The sequence below is a fragment of the Panthera onca genome, chromosome E3 (assembly GCF_046562875.1).
Source record: "Panthera onca isolate mPanOnc1 chromosome E3, mPanOnc1 haplotype 2, whole genome shotgun sequence".
Classification (NCBI taxonomy): Eukaryota; Metazoa; Chordata; class Mammalia; order Carnivora; family Felidae; genus Panthera; species Panthera onca.
The window spans coordinates 19987144-20011161 of NC_138354.1; the positions used below are offsets into that span (position 1 = coordinate 19987144).

At 57.9% G+C, this 24018-nt stretch overlaps 1 protein-coding gene across 3 annotated transcripts in view; it reads right to left on the reverse strand.

Annotated features, from left to right (window-relative positions):
* Positions 1-957: 957 nt before the first annotated feature.
* Positions 958-24018, reverse strand: part of KATNIP (katanin interacting protein) — a 192178-nt gene continuing 169117 nt past the window's right edge. For all 3 annotated transcript variants that reach the window (XM_078440439.2, XM_078440440.2, XM_078440441.2), the window contains 11 exons: positions 23916-23994; positions 18809-18986; positions 14145-14310; positions 10766-10923; positions 9175-9239; positions 7832-7942; positions 5755-5894; positions 3682-3783; positions 2956-3116; positions 2775-2863; positions 958-2201 (listed from right to left, as the gene is read on the reverse strand). In XM_078440439.2, coding sequence (XP_078296565.2) covers positions 2143-2201; positions 2775-2863; positions 2956-3116; positions 3682-3783; positions 5755-5894; positions 7832-7942; positions 9175-9239; positions 10766-10923; positions 14145-14310; positions 18809-18986; positions 23916-23994 — 1308 coding nt within the window. In that variant the 3' untranslated portion in view covers positions 958-2142. The remainder of the gene's footprint in view (positions 2202-2774; positions 2864-2955; positions 3117-3681; positions 3784-5754; positions 5895-7831; positions 7943-9174; positions 9240-10765; positions 10924-14144; positions 14311-18808; positions 18987-23915; positions 23995-24018) is intronic.

A 24018-nucleotide genomic window follows, 5' to 3' on the forward strand; every position in this document is an offset into this window, starting at 1 on the left:
AAATGAGCCTTCTTCCCCCCCCCCCCCCCCCCCCCCCCCCCCCGCCGAGGGCGGCTTTCTCCAGATGCCAAGAGCCCCCAACCAAGGCTCACCTCTGAGGGAAGCAGGGGAGCGGGAAACCACAGGAGGCGGCCCAGGAGTCTGGCGTGGGGGGGTGGGGGGGCTTGGCTCAAGGATCCACATAAGCCTCGGGGAAACTGCAGGGCCACCGACCCGGGGATTTCACCCCGCCTCAGCTCTCCTGGGGCTGTCCCAGGATTTGCGCGCTGATGGCTTCCAAAGCTGTGTATCTTGGGCAAGCCGCTCAACCGCTCTGTGCCTCAATTCTCTCATCTGTGAAAGGAGGATCATAATAGCGCCTACCCCGTGGGGTTGTTATGTGGATTAAATGAGCGCCGGACACAAAACAACCACTACATACGTGTGGGCTTCTATCGTCTACCCAGGATCATGCCCCCATTTGCAGGTGGAGACAGCGGCGGGGGGCGGGGGGGGGGGGGGCTCAGAGAGGGGACTTGCCCCGTGCCACTCAGCCAGCCTCAGTTCCTGGAGGCGGCACAGGCTCCCTCCGTCCGACCCCAAACCCAGCACGTCAGACCAGATTCTTAATAACATCTTTTATTGATTTTGCAAGAGAAAAAAATAGAAATTTATTTTAGAGTTAATGCCTGTACAGCTTTTTTTTTTCCCCCTCCTAAATTGCACGGTGCATACAATTATTATAAACATCAGTGGAGATTCTGGGAGCGTGTGCGCTGCTCGAGCAATCTCCCCGACAGTCTGACCCGGGCCCCAGCCTCAGGTGGGGACGGGAAGCCGTGACAGCCTTTAAAGTCGTGGCACCCGTTTTGGTCCCTAAGCGCCGGCCTGATCAGCCCCCGACTCCCCCCAAGCCTCGGCTCTCCTGGGAGCCCACAGGCCTTGGGGGCACCCGCCCCATCTGGGAGGTGAGCAGGGGAAACAATTCCTCGTCTTCGCATCGGCCCCCTGCTCCAAATGAAAAGCGCATTTGCATAGCTGCTCCGCGGAAGCTGCAAAGCTCATAAAGTATCTGCCGGGCTCTCGGTTGCATAGGAACGTACTTCGAGTACAGCGCTGCGGCGGGGCCGGGCTGGGCGCCAGGAAAACAACGGATTAATATTTGGAACGAGAAATTACCCACCACTGGGAAACCAATTAGGTCCCTGATCCGGGCTTGTTACATAGATGGAAATAGATGCGTTCTGAGCTCCACTCGGCTGGGGGTGCAAGGCACATTTCCAACTCGCGGGGAAGCTGCTGGGAGGGGGGGAAGGGGTGGGGGCACCAGACACCTCGCTGCCCGCAGGCAAGGGCGCCCGGCACGGGCGAGACGGGGGGAGGCGAGTGAGAGAAGCCCGTGGCGAGACCGCAGGGATGCGGCCGCCCTCCTCCAGACAGAGTTCAAGGGGAAGGGGAGGTGGGCTCTGGGGCGCGAGGGTGGGGTTGTGGCCCTGGTCCTCGGCCTGCCCTGCGTCCGGAGCCTTCTGGGGCGTGAAGCTGTCCACCCGCGGGTCCCACGTGGGCCTGGCAGCATGGCGGGTGGGCACGGCCCCCTTCCTCTTCCCAATGAGACACACACGTCCCCGGGGATCTGTCCTCCTTGCCTGGGATGAGTGAGGGGGGTGCAGCGGCCCTGGCTAGACCTTCGGGGGACCAGGGAACTGCCCCACCTTCTCAGCCAGCTGCACCGGCCCCCGGATGAGGGAGGGACGTGGGGGCGGGGAGCTGCTGGCACCCCTCCCCTTGCTGTTGGGGTCTGAGGCCTGACCCCGGGCCCGGGACAGCCACACTCTGTGCTGGGAGCAAGTCCTCCCCGGCCACCCCACCATCTGGGCCTGAGCAGGGACAGGCGTGAGTGCGTGTGGCCCTGCTTTGCTGGGTCCTGCGGGAGGGCACCGAGCTGGGTGTCCTGGGAGGGAGCCCCCGAGCCACAAGGCGGAGGAAGGCCGTGCCACGCGAGTCCTCTTTCCAAGTCCTCTTTCGCGACGGGACTCCTTCTTCCAGCCCCCGGAGTCCAGGCTGCCGAGGCTGAGGTCTGGGGGCGGGCGACACGGGTGCTGGGCGGGGCCGGTGACAGAGCCCGGCTCCGGTCGGGAGGCCCGGCTCTCCCTCCTCCGCCAGTCAGCACCGCCACCGTCGCACTGTCTCCTTCTCGCTTATGCAGGTTTTGGGGCGCAGTGCTGTCGGGGAGAGTACAGAGGGGTGGACGTTACCCAGCCTCAGTCACCGAGGGCGGCCCCACGCCCTAGGGGTGAAGTCCGGACCGTCCTGGTGGCCTGGCCAGGCCACCGCCTGCAGCCCCGGAGCCCATCGCCCGCACGCCGACCCATCCCCTCCCCTGCAGCGACTCTGCTGCCTCGCCTCCGGGCCTTTGCCACGCTGTTCCCTCTGCCTGGCCAGCTCCCCGTATCTCTTAGGGTGCAGCTCAAACAGCACCTCCTCTGGGAAGCCCTCGCCCCCTGCATCCCCCACTGGTTTCCCAGCCGCCTCCATACAGCACGTCTGCCCTTCGGGGCCTTTTCCCTCTGCGTCCCAAGGGCCTGCCTCCCAGGAAGCCACACCGGGTCACAGGCGCCTGTGGGACGTGGGAAGCACGTTGCCCCTGGGGTTCTGCCCCCACAGCCCCAGCTCAGCCGCCAGGCGGGCTCCTGGGCGGAGCAGAGGGGTCCGAGGGGCGGGCAGGGGCTGCTGGCTCCCGACCGTTCAGCCTTAACTCCCGAGGGCTACGCTCTGGGCCGAGAGGCGACACTGACCTGGGTCAACCGCGCTCTGCTTCCTTTTCGAGTTGGTAATGATTTGGTTTTCGTTCATCATCTGGACGTCCTGATCCTCCACCTGATTGCTGGGGGGAGGGAGAGGAAGGAAGGTTCGACCCCTGCCGTCTGTCCCCGTTAGGGCCGGCGGGGGAGGCCGTGGGGCGGGCCTGGGGCGCACCTGATGGCGGTGCGTTTCTCCTGGCGGCACACGTCTGCGTCCTCGGTGAAGAGGATGGTGTGGTAGGGCAGCGTGGGCTCGCACGTGGGCAGGATGCCCCCCACCAGGTGGCCCACCATGGCCAGGATCCCGTTGTACACAAGCAAGTCGTCCACCAGGAGCTGGACAGACAGAGGAGGCGCTGCACCGTGTGGCCGGGGTGGGGTGGGGGGGGATAGGGACCCTTCCCCCCACCCCCCTACCCCCGGCCTCGGGCAAAGCAGGTCACTGCTCCGAGCCTCGCCCGCTAGCCCGGCCCGCGTTATGGTGTCAGATCTTTGCAACCCTCGGCCAGACGGGGACGGGGAGGCTTCAAATACCTTTAGCCCACGTGGCCGAGCCGGGAGGCAAATCTGGGCCTCTGGCCCCCGAGGCCCCGGCTCTCCCGGCCCCAGAGTTGCCTCCCCGCGCGAAGAACTCCCTAAACCAATATGACTGGAAAAGACAAGATGAAAGAAAAGCCACTTTCGGTTTGTTTTTTTTTCAGGGTGATGATTCAAATCACTCGAGGCGGGTTTTGAATTCACGATGGGACGGCGAATTTCCCTGCATCTGAGGACCAGGCAGTGGTGTCCAAGGTAGCGACGGAGAGGAGTAAATCAAACGGCGGCGACGAATGGTAATTGCCGGCAGCCTAATTACCAACCAGCATAATTATCTCAAAAAACCCAGCTAATAAGTACTTACGCCAAACTCCTTCACCCCTCGATGGGGCGTTTTTGCATAATTCCACAGTTTGATCATTGACACGGTGGTAGGCAGATCGAAAATCACATAGACCCGGTTCACCTGTCAGAGGCAAGAACTCATTAAAATGGGCATGTTTGGAAACAGAGGCGCGGGGCGGGGCGGGGGGGCGCCAGACGCGGGCAGGGGTGAGCCGGGCGGGCGCGGGAGGCAGCGCCTGGGCTGCTGGGGCCGCGGTGCGTGGGGCTCCCGCTGCCTTCTGTCTCCTGGAAGCCCATCTCGAGTCCGGTCACGTGTGGCTGCGTTTGCAACAAACCGCTGAGCTGGCTCCGGGAGGGCCTGTTTTCTCGGGCCTGGCGTGGCCCTCATCTAAATACCCACGGAGAATTGGGTGCGCCCTTCCCTCTCCCCCAGGTCAGGCCAGACGCTTCACGGGCCAAAGGGGCGGGCCCCAGGTCAAGGAGCACTGTCTCCGGCGATCAGCACAGCCTTGACCCCGATCTGTCCTTTCCCCCAACCACAAATGAGCAGCACGGCGCAGGCCCTGAAAGCAGTGTGGGATAATATCCAGCATGGGTCTTTGAATCTCTGCCTGGCGCAGGGGTGGTGGAGGGGTGTCGGGATCAGTGGCAGAATCAGCTACTAAGGTCAGACCTTCAGCTTCCCCCACCCCCGCCCGCCCCCGCCACCCCCGCTGCCCCCACAAAGACTCTCCAATATCAGGGGGCCCCTCGCACGACAGAATAAAGCAAAAAGCAGTCAGTGCTGGCCCCGGGCTGCAGGCTGCAGGCTCCGTTTTGCCCCAGGCCCTGGGGCTCGGCCTCCGGCCATCCTCAGAATGTCTCAGAGGATGTCGGGAGTGCAGGGGGGCGGGTCAGGGTACTGCTGGGGCAGGGGCAGCCTTCTGACTGCACCGCGGAAATAATAAAGGTCCTCAAACTCAGTTGCCCAAGGGGCTCAAGCAGATACGAATATTGGAGTCCAAGGGCACCTGGGTGGTTCAGTCGGTTGAGTGTCCGGCTTCGACTCAGGGCTTGATCTCCGGGCTCGTGAGTTCAAGCCCCGAGTCGGTCTCTGCCCTCAGCACCGAGCTCGCTTCAGATCCTCTGTTCCCCTCTCTCTCGGCCCCTCCCCAGCTTGTACTCTCTCAACAACAACAACAACAACAACAACAACAACAACAACAAACGTTCGAGTCCAGCTGGGAGCGTGACAGCTGGGCAGACGACCTCACACCAAAAGCCAAGTGAAAGACGACGGGAAAACACGCGCTGGCCAAACACCAGATGGCCGTGGGCGGGCGGGGCCCGGGTCTCAGGGCTGAGAGACCTCCGTGTTTCTCCGCTGCAGCGGTGGGGCTGGCCTCCGCTCAGGGGGGACGGATGCTCGGGGCTCACGGGGGACACTGTTGGAAGAGCTCCCCAACAGAGCTGCTGATGCCGTCTCTGTGCTCTGAGGGCCAAATGTACCTCCCGGTCGTCCTGCCCAGTCACACGGAGGGGAAGGGGACACTTCCGCCGTCACAGGCGTGCCCCAGGGCCTGCGGCACTCACATACTCGGGCAAGAGGGTGGCGCGGGGCTAGAACGACCTGCCCGGCCGGCCTGTCTCCTCTCTCTCTAGCCGGGTGGGTGAAGGCCACCCCCCAAGACCCCCAGTGACCAGCAGGACCAGTGAGAGGGTCTGAGGTCTGCAAAACTGAGTCCGCTGAAGAGCTGGCAGGCAGATCTGGGGCCAGAGGTCGGGGTCCGGTGCCCGGTGCTCTCAAGGCGGAGCAGACACAGGGAATGAGGCCAGAGGATGGGGCTGGGAGGGCAGAGGGGGCTGCTGCACGGGCCCTCCAGAGTCCCATGTGGGCGGCCTCTTGTCACAACCACCCCAAGAGCGCCGAGAAAGAACTTGCCCCGAAGAGTGCCCGTCAGAGTGTTAGTTAGCTAGACGTGAGCCTTCCTGACGGCCCTCGGGCATTTTGGTTCGTTGGAGATTCACTCGCCTGGAACAAAGACGCGTCACCGAGGCCAAGGACACAAAGTCGCCCTGCCCACCCCGGGGCGGGGAGTCCCCGCAAACCCACCAGTCCCGGCAGGATGGGAGCCAGCCACATGTGCCTGCCATCGCAGGTGTCGTTCACTTGGTCGATGAGCTTGTCGGGCGTCCGGACGTCCCCGCACACGCCCTCCAGGGAGTTCACGCTGTCGGGGAAGGCGGCGATATCTGGGGAGCCTCTAAGCTGCCATAACCCAAAGCAGTGTGCTGGCAGCTGCGTGCCACCCTGGCGGCCGCTGGCCTCGTCACGCTGATGGCGTGGCCCAGGGGACGCTGGGGCTGGCGGGCAGAATGGCCGTCCGCTGCTCTGGGCAGCCGGAAGAGCGACAGCCAAATTAGACATGCCAGGGAAAATGAGCACAGAGGCCAACGGGGGTGGGTGTGTGGGGAGGAGGTGACCAGTTTCAAGGAAAGGGGAGGAGCCGTGCAGACGGATGGCGGGGAAAGAGCAGTCTCACCGGACTGCTGGCGGCAGGAACAGAATTTGTGGCTGACGCTTTGGAGAGTGGAGGACAAACTGCTAAGGTGTTCCTTTCCAAGGGGACACGGCCTCGGCATGTGAGGACCAGCCTGAGACTGGACACAGCGGGGGGGAGCCGGGCCCAGCTATGGCCACTCAACTCCCTGACATTAGCGCGGATCTGGACAAACCAGGTCCGGTGCTGGCTCTGCATTCTGACCTGGGGTCTTGGGAAAGTCACAGAGCACCTTGGGGCCTGTTTCCTCATCTGTAAAATGGGTATAAAAACCTCCACGTCCGGGGCGCCTGGGTGGTCAGTCGGTTCGACTTCGGCTCAGGTCATGATCTCACGGTTCGTGGGTTCGAGCCCCGCGTCGGGCTCTGTGCCGACAGCTCAGAGGCTGGAGCCTGCTTTGGATTCTGTCTCCCTCTCTCTCTGACCCTGCCCCGCTCGCACTCTCTCGCTCTCTCTCTCAAAAATAAGTAAACGTTAAAAAAAAAAATTAAAAACCTCCACATCCCAGAATTGATGTGAGGCTCTCAGAGGACACTGGATGTGAGCGTGCCCAGTAAAATCAACACAGCCTTACATATCCAAGGACTCACTAACAACAATCAAAACCACCAACAATCATTTGTCAGGTGGGGAGGATGGTGTCACCAGGGGAAGGGCAGAAAAGTTGGATCAGAAAAGGATCCAACTGGAACCCAGGGAATCCCACATAGGTGCAAGGCAGGCTTTGGGGTTGGAGCGGCTCTGGCCGGTCCCTGTGGTGCGCCAGGGATCACAGGGCAAAGGCCCAGAGGGGTCAGGCAGGTGATGTCAAAGAGACACATGACAGCTTAGTGGTCAGAGCATGGTTTCTGGAGCCGGACTCCCAGGTCCTCACTCCTATGCTGTGTGACCTTGGGCAAGTTACTTAACCTCTCTGTGTCTCAGGTCTTCATTGGTACAATGGGGCTAACAGCACTCACTTCACGAGACCGTCGTGAGGGCAAATCGGGTACCACGGGACAAGCCCTCACCGAATGAGCCCTCAGTAAACATTAGCAATTTGTCTGGGGGACCTGGCAGGAAACAATAAGGACATGCTTGGGGGAAAGGGCAGTGGATACTGAGGTCCGGCCATCATTGTGGTGCATGACTGTGGCCTCAAACATTGCTAATTTTTTCAAGAGCTGCTGAAGAGTGAGGTGTTCCTGTGAAACGCCCTGATCTTCCCAAAACACTAGCAACGAATCTAAAATATTTAAAAACTCAGTGGGCTAATAGTTTGCAGGCTCTGGTGCGGGCGTTCCCTGAACAAAGAGGACCATGGTCAATGAATTCACTGGGCTGAACACAGGGCCACAGGCTGCTCCCTGCAGGCCTTGCCAGAGCCTTTAGAACTCCAAAGTACCTGCGGATCTCCAGGAGGGGGTGCAGTTGGTACCGTCGCCCGAATCCCCGGGCGACAGGACTCTCTGTTTGTGGGACTCCTGTTACCTTGGGACTCCCAAGAGTCAGCCTCTGACCCTCAGCAGAGTCCCCTGGCATTTTCAGTCCCGGGGTCTGGTTCTTGCAGGGACGTCTCCTCTCCTGCCCCCGACCCTCCCACGTTCCCTTTGGTCAGGGTGGGGTCCCCCTTCTGCCTAGAAAGGATACTGTTTTCCGACAGAGGGATTTTTTCTCCCCGCTCATCATACAGCTCCAGGCCCGTAAGACCGATGTAATAGGGGTCACCCCAGCTGGTCAGGAGCTGGAACTGAAAAATGACTGTGGCACATTATTAAGGAAAAATAGGCTTAATTTTCTGAGAACAAAGCAAGACAATGGCAAAGATCATATTGGGATAGACTTTTTGGGGGCTTATGCAGGTGAAGGGCGGGGGGGAATCATTTTTTTCTCGCACGGAGACTGAAACCTACCCAAATATGTGTGGCATTAAATTTTCTTTAATGAAGCTGCGTATGCATGTGTTTCAAGAATTAAAAACTTCCCTCCACGTCCCAGGAGACAGGAGGACAGGAGGGAGGGAGCTGGCAGGACAGAGGACCATTTGCACCAGAAACTCATCGTGTGGTCATGCCGAACAAAGTGACCGGGAGTCAAACTGTCTTGTGCCTCAATTTCCCTGGTTGTAAAATGACAAAGAACGAAGCACCTGTTCTCTCCTCCGTCCACTTCAAGTGTGCAGGGGGTGGGGGTGGGGGGGATACATGAGCACCAGGAGGGATGGACCGTGGCAGGGTGACCGACCCGCCATTGCTGACTGAGTCGCACAATGGGGGCACCAAGCCCGTCCTCAGCCCTGTCCCCAGCCTGCTCCCAGCATTCCAGGGGCAGACAGGGCAGGAAACCAGAGTGGCGGCTTCCGGGCAATATCATAGCCACAGGCAGACCTTCCGGAAGAACGGACCGGTGAGAGAGCCAGGCTGCTCACATTCACTAACCTGTCTTACTCCTTCCCAGCTATGTGGCCTTGGGCAAGCTACTTAGCCTCTCTGGGCCTCAGTTTTCTCATCTGTGAAATGGGGGGTGTTAGCAGTTCCACCGCCCGGGGCTGGGGTGAGGCCTGAGTTAACACAGGCAGCCCAGTGTGAACAGTGTCAGGCCGAGGAAAGGGCCCGGCGACTTTGAGCTCTCCTTACTTCTATCTTTACCTCCTCCCTGCCTGGGTCCGAGGACAGCCTCCAGTTCAGGCCCCGCGGAAAGTTCCAGCTTCTCTGGCCCCGCCCCGCTGGAGTCCTGGGTGCTGCTTCCTGAAACATCAGCCGGCCAGGGCGCGGCATCTGGAACTCGGGTGGCTGCCCCCGCCCCGGCAGCACCCAGTGAGCCCGCGGACCCGCCAACCCTCCCACGGCCCCCCGGGTTTCCCTGCGTGGGGCTCCAGCTCCTGGGCTGCGGCCTGCCGGGAACCCCAACGCTGCCAGAGGGGCCGAGCCCTCTCCTGGGGTTCCGGACAGGGCCCCTGAGGGCTTGGGACACGCAGACAGGTGGCAGGATACAGCCGCAGGGCATCAGGGGCGCCTCGTAGTCCATGCTTGCCTGCTCCTGGCTTTGCGTGTTGAGCCTGAAAAAAACCCACAAAACGGCACCAGGAAGCAGGAGATTGCAACTACCCTGATCGCTGGCCACTTACTCCCCAGGTGACAGACTTTGAAGACCCTGTGGCCGGAGAGGGTTCCCCGATGTAGCGTGTGCCCACGTGGAGTCCTGTCCTACTCCGGGAGACTCAGTCACCTCCCAGGCGACTGCATGGACACTTCCTTCCCCAGGACAGCCCCAGGAGGTGGGTACGCTTATAGCCCTGGGGTGCGGGTGAGGAAACCGGCACACGGAGAAGTGAAGTCACTTGCTCAGGGCCACACAGCTGGCAGGCGGCCGAACTGGGATGTGACCTGAGGTTGGCCGGTTCCGGAGTCCACACTTAACCACCCAGCTCAGGGATGTACTCAGTAGGTGTCGGCCTGCCCTGATCCTTCTTCAAGCCCCGCCTCACTGCCTGTTCATGAACAAGGCGAGTCCACACTGTGCTGACAGCTGGGCCAGACCCAGGGTGGGGTGGAGTGCCCGGCCGGGACGGGCTACCCTAGGGGGTGGTCAGGGACCCGACGCCTGAGCCAAGAAGGAGGCAGCCGCACAGAGTCAGAAGTGAACCCTGCAAGCAGAGAGGCAGCCAGGGCAAAGGTCCTGCGGCGGGAGAGCAACAAGGAGGCTGCGTTGTGGGGCGGGATGGGAGGCAGGCAGGGAGAGGAGGCCTGCGGAAGGTGGGGCGTACCCTGAAGGCTTTGGCTTTGTGATCCTGAGCAAGTGGCTTCGATAGCAGGGGCCTGAGTTCCCACATCTGTAAAATGGGCATGATAATCCCTACCTCAAAGGGTGGGTGGAAGGATGAATACAAAGCATCAGAACAGAGCCGGCACCTGGAAGGGGCTGGGGCGTTTCTCCCGGTCCACAGCCAGTACCCTCCAGGCTTGCTGGTTTTCTTCAATTTCAAGGGCAATGTTATAATTAAGTGGCTGTTCCCAATGACCGGCCCAACAAGTGATCCCAGCCACAGCGGAGGGAAACTCATTTTGTTTTGTGAGCATGGCCTCTGGCATTTGGACATCAGGGGGTTTAAATGAGTTAACTGAACGCGGCATTTACAAATTGTTACGGACTTAATGCAGCTGAGACCGGGGCCAAGAAATACCAGCGAACCCACAAAATGTTAGGCTCTCATTTTCTCTTTGAATCTTTCTAAACTGGGAACTGAGAAACAATCGAGAGAGAGAGAAGGCCCTTCCCCAAATTGGCCGGCGGGCATTTCTGGAACGGAGGCAGGCTGGAACCTCTTTTCCCAGCAGGAAGTGCAACGAAGCATTTAAAATCTCCAGCACTCCAGACTGTGAGAAACCCAAACATCCCTAGACAAGGTGGGTACATCCCACAGGCTTCCGGAGAGGCTCGGCTGAGCTTTAGAAAACCGCCAAGTTGAAAAGCAACGCGTTTGATCATCGTTTCAAAACCTTTAGGTATAAACTTCAGAGCGATGCGGGGAGCCGGCAGCCCTGAGGACAGGGAGGGGACACTCCCGGGCCTTCCCCCACTCACCTCTGGGCCGGCTGGGGCAGCTGTCGAGCCTGGAGGTGGTCCACAAAGAGAATTTCTTGAGCAAAATCAAAGTGGCAGTTGCCCGGCCCCTTCCGGATGAGGAAGCCCTCTGGAGGGGAGATGCACAGGCCGTCCAGGGAGGTGTGGACGATTTTGGCCTAGCAAACAAAAGAAAGCCGCGTGCTCGTGTGCCGTGTGTGTGACAGACGGCCTTCACGGAGCCCCCACGCCGGACAAACAGCCCGGCCTGGCCTCCCTCTCAGGCCAGAAGCACCGGGCCGGGCCACTTTCTGGTGCCACCCCCACTCTGTGCCAGGTGCTGTGCTGGGCACTGGGCAGACGGCAGGGGATGATGGTGGCCCACAAGTTGGGGTGGCGCCTGACCCGGCCCGGGTCTCCACCCATCTCACCCGCTGCAGAGCAGCACGGTGGTCAAGGGCACTCAGGTGCCCCGACATCCGCCGTTAGCACCTGTGCGAGTGACTTAACCTCCCTATGCCTCAACTGCCTCCTCTGTTAAGTGGGCTCGATAATGAGTGAACTTGGTAAAATACGCAGAATGCAGTGCCGGGAAAAAGTGATGTACTTGGTAGATGTTGGCCTACCCTGATCCTTCTTCAAGCCCCGCCTCACAGACCACCGCTTCTCCTACGCTGTCCCCAGGACAGAGCGAGCCCCTTCCTGATCTTCCTTCTCATGGCCCTTAGCTCGTTCTCTCTTTTTTTTTTTTTTTTAATGTGATGTTTATTTATTATTTTGAGAGAGAAAGAGAGTGTGAGCAGGGGAGGGGCAGGGGTGGGGGTAGGGACAGAGGATCTGAAGCAGGCTCTGTGCTGACAGCAGCAAGCCTGATGTGGGGCTTGAACTCACAAACCAAGAGATCATGGCCTGAGCTGAAGTCGGACGCTTAACCGACTGAGCCCCCCAGGCGCCTCCTTAGCTCAACCAACTGAGCCCCCCAGGCGCCCCCTTAGCTCAACCGACTGAGCCCCCCAGGCGCCCCCTTAGCTCATCCTTTTAGGACGCGTACTCCCTAACAGCGTCCTGAGCGGCTTCTGGGTCTCCCTCCGCGGCAGAGACTCTGGCGAGGCCCCTATACCTGCTTCAGGGCCTGGTGCGTAAGTGGGCGCTTACCAGCTTGCCGAATGGGGTGCATTTGGGCCAACGTGTCCCCCGTTCTAGGACGGATTTCACCAGCCAGGTGGCCAGGATCTACCAGTGAATCTCCAAGCCTGAAGGGCAGGGTCTGAGGTGGCTCGGGTCTGCTCCCCTTGGGCAGGGGGGTGCTGGGTGAGCAGAGAGGGGTAGTCGACCACACATTTTGGAATCAGGCCCGCTTGCGTCGTCCTGGTGAGGCACGTGGGCCCAACTGCAGACCAAATGGGTAGATTCTCACCTCCAGGGGACGCAGAGGGGCTGTGCTCCATGAGAGGAGCCCCCTCATGGCAGCCGGTCACAGGGCACGTAAGCAGGAAGAGTGTAGGGTAAATGGCTTCAGGTATGGCTGGATATGGGGACCCTAGACTGTGACTGCAACTCCCCACTTGGTCTTGCTCCCGGCTGATTCAGACCCTGGCCCAGGGCCGGACCCGGATGTACTGTAACCTGCTGGTCACACGACTGGTCCAGGGACGTGGACCTAGACCAGAATGACCGGCATGACTCCCGGGGTTCTGCTGGCTCGCCTCCAAAGAGGGGTTCCTTCTTCAGCTGGGCTTGGAGCTGGCAGGAGGCTGGTGACAGAGCAGAGGCCCAGGAAGGCCCTGTCCCTCCTCCAGGGCCACCACCTCCACTAGGAGGTGTCCCTGACTTCCCCAGGCCTCTGTTTATTCCATTGGATGGGACTTCTATCACCTCCGTCTTACAGCCAAGGAAATTAGTTCAGAGAGGCTAAGCAATTCGCCTGAGGACACACTGCAGGGACCTTAAGCCCCATCCCCAGCGTGCAAGGCCTGGTTCTAACCACGTGCCAGGGGCCCGTAAACGGAGCGCCCAGAGGGCCTTGGGGGACACCGGCGGCCGAGGCATCTTCCTGGGGAGGGCACGGTTGCCATCACACTGCCCTCTGGGATCTACCCTTACAGATTGTGCCCCTCTCTCCAGTCCATGGTGGCCACTGGTCACCGGCAATGAGGCCGGTGGCCACGGCCAGGCCTGGGAAGCAGGGGCTCTGGGCCCAGCATTTCCAGGTGGCAAATCCGGGTAATGGAGGCTCGACAGGACAGACTGATTCACTCGAGGGAACGTAAAGGCCCAGAGGCACGAGTTGAGCCAGAAGAATGTTTTTTTAACGCCCATATAGCTGACTTTTTAAACCTGCTGAAGCTGAGCGCGTGCTCAGGGAGCCGCCAGCGTGGCCTGGGAGGCTTTGTGAGCTGCGCGCTGCTCCAGAAGGCGAGTGCCTGAGGGCTGCTGACTCCACCGTGGCGACCCCCCACGGTTCTGCCCCAGGGGCCCGCGGAAGTAACTCCGTGGCAGGTGCATGGTGGGGTGCCACACGTGGGGCTCACGGGACCCGAGGCCGAGGCCTGGCGTGGTCAAGCTTCGTGTGGCAGAGGATGATGGGTACTCTCCCAAGGCAGGTAGCATCCGCCTCCTCACTTTATACATGGGGAAACTGAGGCCCAGGGAAAGCAGGCCACTTGCAAAGATCACACAGCTGGTTAGGGTCAGAGCTGGGTTTCAGACCGGGGGCTTGTGACTTTTGGGCCCTGACTGCGTTGCTGTATTTTCGGTGGCCTTCTCACCATCAGCTCTGTGTTGCAGTGGGAGGGGACAAACGTGTCACAGTCCATAGTCACAGGAGGACAGAAAAGCCCACACTGCAGCAGAGGCCCCTGCTTTTTCACACCCAGCAGGAGAACCCGGTGTGGAACCGGAGTGTGAGCCCCACGCCCAGCAGACGTGGACTGGGGGCTCCAGCTGTGTGACCCTGGATGAGTGAATGCACCGTCTTGAACCTCAGTCTAATACCCTGGAAGATGGGGGGTACTGACACCGGCCTCCCAGAGGCTGGGGTGAGGGCCCCATGAAATGAACGGGTACAAAACCCTCAGCTCAGGGCCCGGCCCCCAACCCTCAATGAACCGGCAGGCCTCAGTCTACCATTACGGTTGGGGCCTGGGCCTGCTGGGAACCCCCGAGCCCCCAGAAGAAACAAAGTGTCCTGAGTCTGCCCTGGCCTCTTTAGCCCATATTTGCTCTTTGCAGAAGCAGCCAATGGCAGTGTGTTCTCTCCCTGGCTATAACCCCCCCGCCCCCAGCTCCATTTGGAAAGTTCTGGAAGATTTATGCTCCTCTCTGGCAGCCACACCAGCCATTCATCAAGGCGCCGTTTCCCTGACAGTGGACTGAGCGCGGCTGCTATTCCCCAGCTTACCCCGCGATAGGTGTCCTCGGGAGATTTATTGTAGTTCCAGAAGCGCAGGCCTGCGATGCTTTCGGCTCTGTCGAAGCGGATCGTGACCACGTGGTCCAGGCCCGGTGAGAAAGGGATCAGCCACATATGCTCACCCTCCATCGTGATGTTGGCTCCATCGATTAACCTGCAAATAGTGGGGGGAGCGGTGAGGTGGGGCTTGGCCGTGTCTTCTGGGAGAAATCAGAGCGGGGGTCTACATGTCCCCCCCCCGCCCCCCCCGCCCCCCCCCCCCCCGCACCCACTGCACCAGCCTGGCTGTGCACAGGGACAAGTCTGTGCTGTTAAAGGTGGGGCGAACCAGTCATCAAGGTTTTTTTCTTTTTAATCTTTTTTAACGTTTATTTATTTTTGAGAGTCAGGTGGGGGAGGAGGGGGAGAGAGAGAGAGAGAGAGCAAGGGACACAGAATCCAAAGCAGGCTCCAGGCTCTGAGCTGTCCGCACAGAGCCCGACGCGGGGCTTGAACCCACAAACCACGAGATCAGGACCTGAGTCAAAGTCGGACGCTTCACTGACTGAGCCGCTCAGGAGCCCTGCCACCAAGGTTTAAAATAAAAGGGGAGAATGTATCATCTCTCTGGACCCTTTAACTCAGGGGTTCCATTTCTGGAACTGTTCTCCTCTGAGGAAATTTTGTTCAACCTGCCTGAAGGGCTATCTGCACGAAGATATTCATCATAGTGTTGTTTATTTACAAACCACAAAAAACCCCACACCACCACAAAAAAAAAAAAAACAACGACCACAAAAACCCTAAGAGGTCTCAAAACACAAAGAGTCACGGAAATCTGTACACTTGTTGAAACGATCATCGTGAGGATGATGCAGTGACGCGGAAGAGGTGGCCACGGGCACCGATTTTAATGCTGCACAATGGGGACGGGGACCAGGAGAGATGATGCAGAAGTGAAGCACACATTTGTGTCAGGGGGATGGGAGGTGGATGCCTTTGTCTGTTTTCCAAACTTTTTGCGAAATGCTGTGGTGGCTCTATGGCACATTTTGAAATAATTTGATTCGTTCTTTCTTGGGCTGGGGAGAGACGTACTAAGGCACCAGGGTGAACTTGGCAGCTCTCGGTGAGGGAAAAGCACAAGAAGGGGCCGACCTGTGGCCTTAGGAGGGAGCCCCTGGAGCCTTTATGTGCTTCTTGGCCACTATTCTGAATCAACTGGTTACCTTGCCCGGATTGTACTCCCATCCCAGCCGGTTTCTCGTTTTCCTGCTCAGAACATCCTGCCTCATCGTTCTCAACTTTGCCTGTGTTTGTCCCAGAGACCATCCCGCCACTGACTGCCCTGGGCTGCCCAGCACACCGCAGCCCAGACCCCAGGCCGTCATCCTGTGGCTCCGGCCTGTGTCTGGCATTGCCACTGAGTGGCCTGGCCCCAGGAACGGGGGCCCAACTCTCAGCTTCTCGGGGAACCCTCTCTCCTCTCCCTCTTATATTCCTGGTGACTTCGAGGCTGCTGCCCTGGGAGACATTCCTAGATTTTAAAATAAAACTTTATGTTTTCCTTTTACATTTTAAAGTTCTGGATTTGGAATAAATCTTACAATCTAAGTGTTCATCCAAGGAGGTAATGTTTCTTTTTTTCTCTAAAAGGCGGTTATTAAATTGATGGATGGCATGTCTTACAGCTGCTGGCATCTTAAAACTGAGGAAATTCAGCAATTTCAAATGGAGGTGTTTGCGGAATTAGGCTGACCAGAGAACCTTCTGTTTCCTTCTAAAAGCAATTGCTTCTCTGTCCTAGAGATGGGGCTGCCTCCATAGCAAAACTGCTGCTTAATTCTGAAAGTAGAGAGAGTTGTTGAAGGGTTTACAGTTGACAGTGAAGGGAAGCCCCTACAGACCCCTTCAAGAATATCTAAATGATACTTCCCAGCTCTGTTCACAGAAAAACCTAGAAACTGGTTTCTACAGAAACTGGTTCCACAGAAACCCAGTAGCAATGAGCATCTCTCGTGGCTAGATTATGGTCTCTAAATACCATTTCCCAATAGAAGGAACCAGAACTTCTTGGGGAAAATGGTCAATTCCACATCTGGGACCAGAAATATACAAGGGGAGCCTGGAATATCTTGTCACATCAGAAAGCAGGAAAGCTGTCACAGACTCCTATTTTTAAAAAAGGATGCAGGGGCACCTGGGTGGCTCAGGCAGTTGAGCATCCGACTTCAGCTCAGGTCATGATCTCGCGGCTTGTGAGTTCGAGCCCCGCGTTGGGCTCTGTGCTGACAGCTGGGAGCCTGGAGCCTGCTTCGGATTCTGTGTACCCCCCTCTCTCTGCCCCTTCCCTGCTTGTGCTCTGTCTCTCAAGAGGAAATAAATGTTAACAAAACTTAAAAAAAAAAAAAAGGATCCAGGAGCTCTCAGTATCTAAGAGCATCAATAAGATAAAAACTGTAATAAATTGAAAACCTTCAAACACAGTCTGTGTAAGTTCATGATTTATGATCGTCAGACACAAAGTTTTTTTTTTTTTTTTAAGTAGACTTCACACCCAGCATGGAGCTCAATGTGGGGCTTGAACTCACGACCCTGAGATCAAGACCTGAGCTGAGATCAAGAGTCAGATGCTTAGCCAACTGAGCCACCTAGGTGCCCCCAAACACAAATGTTTTAGTATGCGAGAGAAACACCTTTTTATTCTGAAAGCTGAAAAAGAAAGGGAAAGAACCAAGCATTCAGACTGCCTTTCCTATTTGACTTGTACCTCAGAGTAACCAAATCATTGAAGAAAAATTTCTCTTTATTGATGAGAAAAAGAATGATAGGATCAGTGGACCACCATCCTGCACCCAAACCCCTAATATAGTAATGGGTGTGCCCACTGAGCATTGACCGCCAACGTCACAAGAACCCTGACAAGCAGACATTCTGTATGTCCTGAAGGGAATGCACAGTGACATCGACACCCCCGTGGTCACGTCTTGCCCCGGTGGTCAAACTTCCATCGGATCGGGCGTCTAGATCTAATGAACAATTTACAGGAAATACAGGGGCCTGAGGAACAGGTTAAACAACACCATAGAGATACAACCAGTAAAATCCTGACACTACGGGGGGGGGGGGGGGGGGGTGGAAAAAACCCTTTCTTTAACAGATAATTTCGAAGAAAAAGTGAAAAAAAGATGGGAGGGAACCTAGAGATTATAAGAGGCTTAAGAGACTTAACAGGGGCACCTGGGTGGCTCAGTTGGTTGTGTCCAACTTTGGCTCAGGTCATGGTCTCGTGGTTCATGAGTTTGAGCCCAAGTCAGGCTCTGTGCTGACAGCTCAGACCCGGAACCTGCTTCAGATTCTGTGTCTCCCCCTCTCTCTGCCCTTCTCCAACTCGTGCTTTGTGTCTCTCTCTCTCTCTCTCTCAAATAAATAAATAAATAAATAAATAAATAAATCAACATTTAAAAAGAAGAAAAGTGACATAACAAAGAATCACAATGCATGGACTTTATCTGGATCCCAAACCAACCAATCACGATGGATGGAACTTATGGGGAATCTCAAAACAACCCATCAGAATGTGTGGACCCTTACCTGGACCTCAATTCGAGAAACAAACTGTTAAAAAGGGAAGGTGAAGAGACTGTCAAGGGAAATAGGAACTTGCTAGATACCCTACTCATTTAGGGAATCAGTGTTAATTTGAATTTTGGGGGGTGGAATGGTGGTAGTGAGATGATGTTCTTCCTAAAGTCCTTATTGGTTAGAGCTACACGCCGAAGTATTCAGAGATGAAGTGCTCTCGGGCCTGGGGTTTGGGGTAACACAAACTGAGGCGGGGGTGGTAGGCGGGTGGGTGTGGATGGACAAGCAGGGCCGGCCGTGGGCTGATCATTTTGCAGCAGGAGCTGGGCTGGCGGGCTCCAAGCCTGAGCATGCGGGAGCCTGATCTGCCAAGATGCGGAGTGCCGCGTGGTTCGTGAGCAGGTGCTGACGGCAGGTGTGAGGGCCGCGGTTAAGGGGTCCCTTAACAAAGCAGGGGGGAGTCCTCTGGGCCAGACAGGGGGTGCGGGTGTGGTGTGGCCATCCCCTTCCCGCCCTCCGGCCATGGGATTTATTGTCCTCATGCTACTGATAAGGACACGGAGGCAGTGGAAGACGGTGGAACTTAGTGGTTAATTAAGCACGTGGATGTTGGTTTCCCCGGGGACCTCCATTCAGAGGACTGTGCCACTCAAAACTAGTCTGGGTGGGGACGGCTGGGTGGCTCAGTCAGTTAAGCGCCCGACTCCCCGTCTCTTGATTTCGGCTCAGGTCATGATATCATGGTTCATAAGATCAAGCCCTGCATCGGGCTCTGCGCCGATGATACAGAGCCTGCTCGGGATTCTCTCTTTCTCGCTCCCCCCCTCTCTCAAAATAAATAAGGAAACCTCAAAAAATACAGTAAAATAAACTGGGAAGACCCACACCCCACGGGGTGGCAGGAAGGTGGAAGAGGGAACGCTATTTCATGTCTGAATCTGGAGTCTGAGAGACAGAACAGATCCGCACCAGCTCCACGTCTGAGCGTGAGCGACCCCGCCTCTCGGGGGCCGAAAGTGGTCCACTGCTCGTGGTCGGAGGGGATTGCTCTGGAAGTTGCCGCAGGCGGCTTCTTACGGACAACTTACTTGTCCAGGGTCCGGGAGTCATCGGCATACTCAGGAAGGTCGTTCAGGTCCCTGGGGGAGGCGGAGATCTGGTGCAGGCTGATGGGCAGCGCCTGGCCGTCCTTGCCCACCACTTCCAGGCCTGTGAGCCCCAGGTAGTGCGGGTCCCCCCAGGAGGCAGTGAAGTTCAGCTGAAGGCCTGTAACAGGAGGAAAGGCGGCCCATGAACGCCAAACATTCCGGAGGAGGCTCCCAGACGGAGACGGGAAAAGGGATGACCTTCAGCCTCTGTGTTCTACCGCCTTGAAAACCCAGACTCAGATGAAAGGGCCTTCAGGGTGGGCTCTCCACCTTTCCTCTTAGTGACCCTCAGGCCTGGGACACCGCTGATGTTCTGGAAGCGTCTGCAGGATGACTGGACCAGTGTCGTGTAAACCTGCACATAGCCCTGGATCCTTTCTCCACTCATCCATCACGTTGCCTAACACCGTATCGGGGCTTCCCGCTAGGGTGATGCTTGGCCAACAGGCCTCGTCCATCTGGCTTCTACCTACTTGTCTAACCTCCTCTTACGACAGGGAGCTGGGCTCCACCCAGACTGTCCGTCACTCACATTTCCATTCCTGTCTCCTGTCACGGGGCCTTTGCACATGCTGCTATTGCTGTCTGGAACTCACATAGCCTAGTCAACGGGTGCGCATCCTTCAGATCCCGACTCACTTCAGAAGCCCGCCTGACCCCGTCAAACCTCCATCCGCAGCCTGCCGTGTCACTGTGAATTTCCATTTCCCTGCCCTGGCCACCACTGTGATCTTGTGACTGTTTGGTAAACATCCGTTTGCCCTGCCGGAGGGTTAACTCTCGGGGTGAGCCATGACCCATGATGACACCTCCATCCTTTCGCCCCTGCTTCACCCGGGCTCCATCAGAGACCCCTTTGGACGTGACCTTCTGGGGTCCTGGGGCAATACGGCCCAGGTGAGTCACCCGTTTGCCCCAATAGCTCAAATCGAACGAATCCTGACCAAGGTCAGGCCCCAACAGGTAGGTGGCTGGAGCTTTTCTCTCCTAACTGGTCTCCCGTTAGAGTGGGGCGCCCTTCTGGGGAGGCCGCGTTCAGAGGGTTCACACTCTTCTGCAGCTTTGACAGGACGCCCACGCTGTGGTGCTGGGGGAAGGCCGCCTGGACGTCCCGTCCAGCTCAGCTCAGGTGCGGAGGCGGAAGCCCGGGGAGTCCGCAGGACACGCTGGGAAGTGGGGCCAGGCCACGCAGTCTCCCCGGAGCCCCGCTCCCTCGCCTACCCGCCTGTCATTTCCAACATACGCGCTGCAACTCCGCCTCAGATCCCGTCTGCTCTCCACGGTGCCGAGGCAGCCCCGGGGCATCTTGGCGGCAGACGGCAAAGCCGTGTGACCTGCATGGTAACGGGCACGTCCTAGCTTCTCACGGCACCGACGGCGTGCACCGTGACCACAGACCCTTTGCCATGAGACTTGGCTGCTCCTCCCGTGCGAAAGCGGGGGTCTCTCTCTGCACGGCTCGAGTCTGGGTCATGTGACCTGCCGTGGCCAGCGGGGGCACGTAAAGCACACGTGTGCACTGGGGCTTATCCCTTGGGCGTCCTGCCGCGTGGAGGAGCCGGGCCGACCCAGTCTCCCTGCCCCTCCGGCCAACAGCCTCCCAGCTGCCGGACGTGTGAGCGAAGACGCCCTAGACCATTCGGCCGCCGGCCCACCTGCCGGCTGACCAGCAGGCCCAGGAGAGGCCGGCCGAGCCAGCCCACGGGAGGACTGCCCAGCCAGGCCACGGAATTATGAGCCCCTCACGGAGAAACAGGGGTCGCGCGAAAGCCACTTAAGTCTCGGTTGGTTTGTTCCGCAGCAAAAGCTAATCGATGCGCTCCTTCGCATCGCGAGCCTGTGCTCAAATGTCGTCTCCTCAGAGAGGCCTCCCCCGACCACACGAGCCCCAAAGGCGCCCCCATCACTCTCCGCTTTGTTTTCTGCCACGGCGCTTGCTGCCCGACCGCGTGGTCTACATCTGTTTGCTTAGAGGACAGCAAGGCCACCGGCTCTGGGACGGGAGCCAGTGTGATCTGTGGTTAGGACCAAGTGATCGAGGGGGGCAGTGGAGGAAAAGGAGGTCAGAAGGTGGGGCAGGGGCTGGCTCACGTCCTGAAGTCTGGATTTTCTTCTCCCTGAGATGAGAAGCCACTGGAGGGATGGACTTGGAATTTTTGTTTTTTTTAATGTGTATTTATTCTTGAGAGACAGAGAGAGACAGAGTGCAAGCGGGGGAGGGGCAGAGAGCGAGGGAGACACAGAACCTGAAGCAGGTTCATGGCTCCGAGCTGTCAGCACAGAGCCTGACGCGGGGCTTGAACCCCTGGACTGCGAGAGTAGGACCCAGGCCGGGGTCGGACACGTGGGCCACCCAGGCCCACTTGTGCTCCCAAGAGGCAGTGTGCACGGAGGCAGAGGACGCAGTGGATTTGGATGAGGGGATCCCCGTGAGACAGAAATGCCACCTGCCCCCAGGGAAACAAGGCAGGGCTCCCCAGCCTCTCCCCGGACGCCCCTTGGCTTGCCTGGCACGAGGTACTACTCGGACATCTAATTTGGGGTTGCTCCAAAGGCGCCCGCGCTCCTGTTTGAGCTAATATTCACGCTCCACATTCATTTTCCTCTGGTGTATCAATTAGTATTTATATAAATGGGAATTAATTTTGCTATTTCTCTCCCACATTTCAACTCTCTCAGCTACTTTCCTATTCATCACTGCTGATACTTGCAAAACGCCCCAAATTAGTGTCATCTGCAAATTGGCAAGTCATATATCCCCTTTCAAAACATTAATAGGATTGGCCATATTTACCAACCCCAGCGCACCCCCCCGGGTCACGTTATCAAAGCTCTCTCCACTTGCGCAGGCTGGCGAAGTGGGTTTAGGATTTTAGAGACAGCAGGGAAAACAAAAATGTTCGGGGAAGAGAGACTCAGAAATTGCAGGGCTCCGAAAGGGCAGAGGATGCTTGGTCAGGACGCTCTTCTCCCGACCAAGTAGAGAAGCAGGAAAATCACACTTTCCCTACAGCAAGAAGGGCTCGGAGCTCTACTCTGGGGCAGAACTCTCAGAGGCACTGAAATAACATTTCCAAGAAAGGTCAGAAGCTGGTTGGGCAGGAAGGACATTTACAGACAGCATCTTCGGGGAAATCATCAGATGAAGGGGACAGTGGCTGCTTCTGGCCAGCCTTCCTTCCTTCCTTTTCTGGCTTTGGCATTCTGACCTCTCCTAGAACACTGGGGGGCTGACCGCTCACCTCTGGCTTCAGGGATGCGCCTCTGACCCAGGCTGCACGGAGTTTTCCATCCCACACCCCGACTCCCCCCCCCGCTGTGGTGAGCCCCGGTCATTGGTTTATGGATGGGCACGTGACCCAAGCCAGGCCCAGGAGACATGATTCTGGACCCGCTGTTGGACTCAATGGGAACAGAAACTCTCATTTATCTGGGTCTGCCGGGCAGAACGGGAACGTAAAGCCAGAGCTTCCAGAAGCTCTTGGGTGGCCAGGGTCTGAACGGGAGAAAGACAAGAGAGAGTGAGACAGGGCAGAGAGCGGGAGGGAGACACCTAGGCTAGATGAGGTCATTCGCACCCTTGAATCCGGCTGTGCGGACGGAATGAGAACTGAGGGTTCAGTGAGATGACACAGGAAAGCCTCAGCATGGTGCCCGAACGGGGGACAAAACCAAGCCCCAGACCAGGCTCTCGCCTGCACTAGGTTGGTTCTAAAAAATTCTCTGCTGTCAGTTGAGAGAGTGTTCTGGAATGTAAGGATGTGCGGGGATTCAAAGGGAGGCATCTTCCCCTTCTAAGAGGAATTCGTCTTTGTGCAGTGAGGGGGGGAGAGCTGGCTCTCGCTCGGCACGTGGGCAGGCTTCCGGGGGGGAGCTGGGTGTGGCAGCAATGCCCTGAGAAGGGGGCGCGGAGGATGCGGTGGGGGCACAGCCGGGTCCCAGCCCAGGACCGCAGGGCTCATTCCTGCAGCGGAGGGCAGAGCTGACGGCTCACAGCTGAGTCCTCCCACACGCGCTGCCCTGGGCCTTGCCGCTCCCCACGTGTCCTGACACCCGTAGATACGGGTGTATGAGGCCCGGTCCCCTCACTCAATGCAGGACAAGTCCAAGGGGACTTCGCGGCTCCACAGCTCCCCGTGCAGCTGGCAGAGGCCCCGAGGTGACGGCATGAGGCCCGGCCCCTCCCTCTGCCTGTCCTGCTCGCTGCCCTCCCTCAAGAGGGAGTCTAGCTGGTGTGGCTGCAACGGACTGACCGCCAGGGCCTCCTTCATGGGGGACAGGGAATGGGACCAGGAGGGAGATTGCTCAGCCAGGACCTTGGGCCTGAAGATTCCCCAGGACGCAGCAGAGGTGCTGGTGGGCCGCACACAGAGTAAGGGAGGAACTGGCCGGAAGGGTGAGTGGGAAAAGAAGAGGGAACAGACACAGTGAAGCCCCGATGGGGTTTGCTCAGAGGCCACAAACTGGCACCCCGCTGGCTGGATATACTGTTGTATATATGTTGTATATATGGCGTTCCATTTGGCTCATGCGGTATTTACAAATAGCACAAAATTAGTCCACCAACGCTTAAAAAATCTGGAGACTTCACATAAAAATCCAGACTTCTCAGAAGACCTGGGACCCTGGGCCAGGATTCCTGCCACTCCCGCCCCACCTGGAGCAGGGAGGATGCAGATTTCCTTTGTGCATGAGTTTGAAGGGACAGCCCAAACCACCGGACGACAGATGCCTTGGGTCTCTTCTCGCTCTTACGTCTGCTTGTCCTATGCTTTCTGGGCTCCTGCTGCAGCCTCCTGGGTCAGGGCCACAACTAACACATAAGGTGTCTGCATGCAAGATGCAAAAGTGTGCTTCCGGAAAAGGCCAACTGCAGACAGGTACCCCCTTCTGTGAAATGATGTGGCTCCATACACGGCTTGGCCTCTCTGTGCAGTGTACAACCTGCCCAACCGTCTAGGGAATCCCTGCCCCAAGTGGCCATGATTGCCCCGGGCCCCTGACAGTCCTCCTTCCACCGGACATCGTCCCAAGAGAGGATACTCACAGATCCCATGGTAGATGCCTGGCTCTGGGGTGGTTACTTCAGGGACAGGCGGACTGAGTGGTGGCTCCAGCTCCGGGACCTACACACGGGTTGGGGGAGAAGC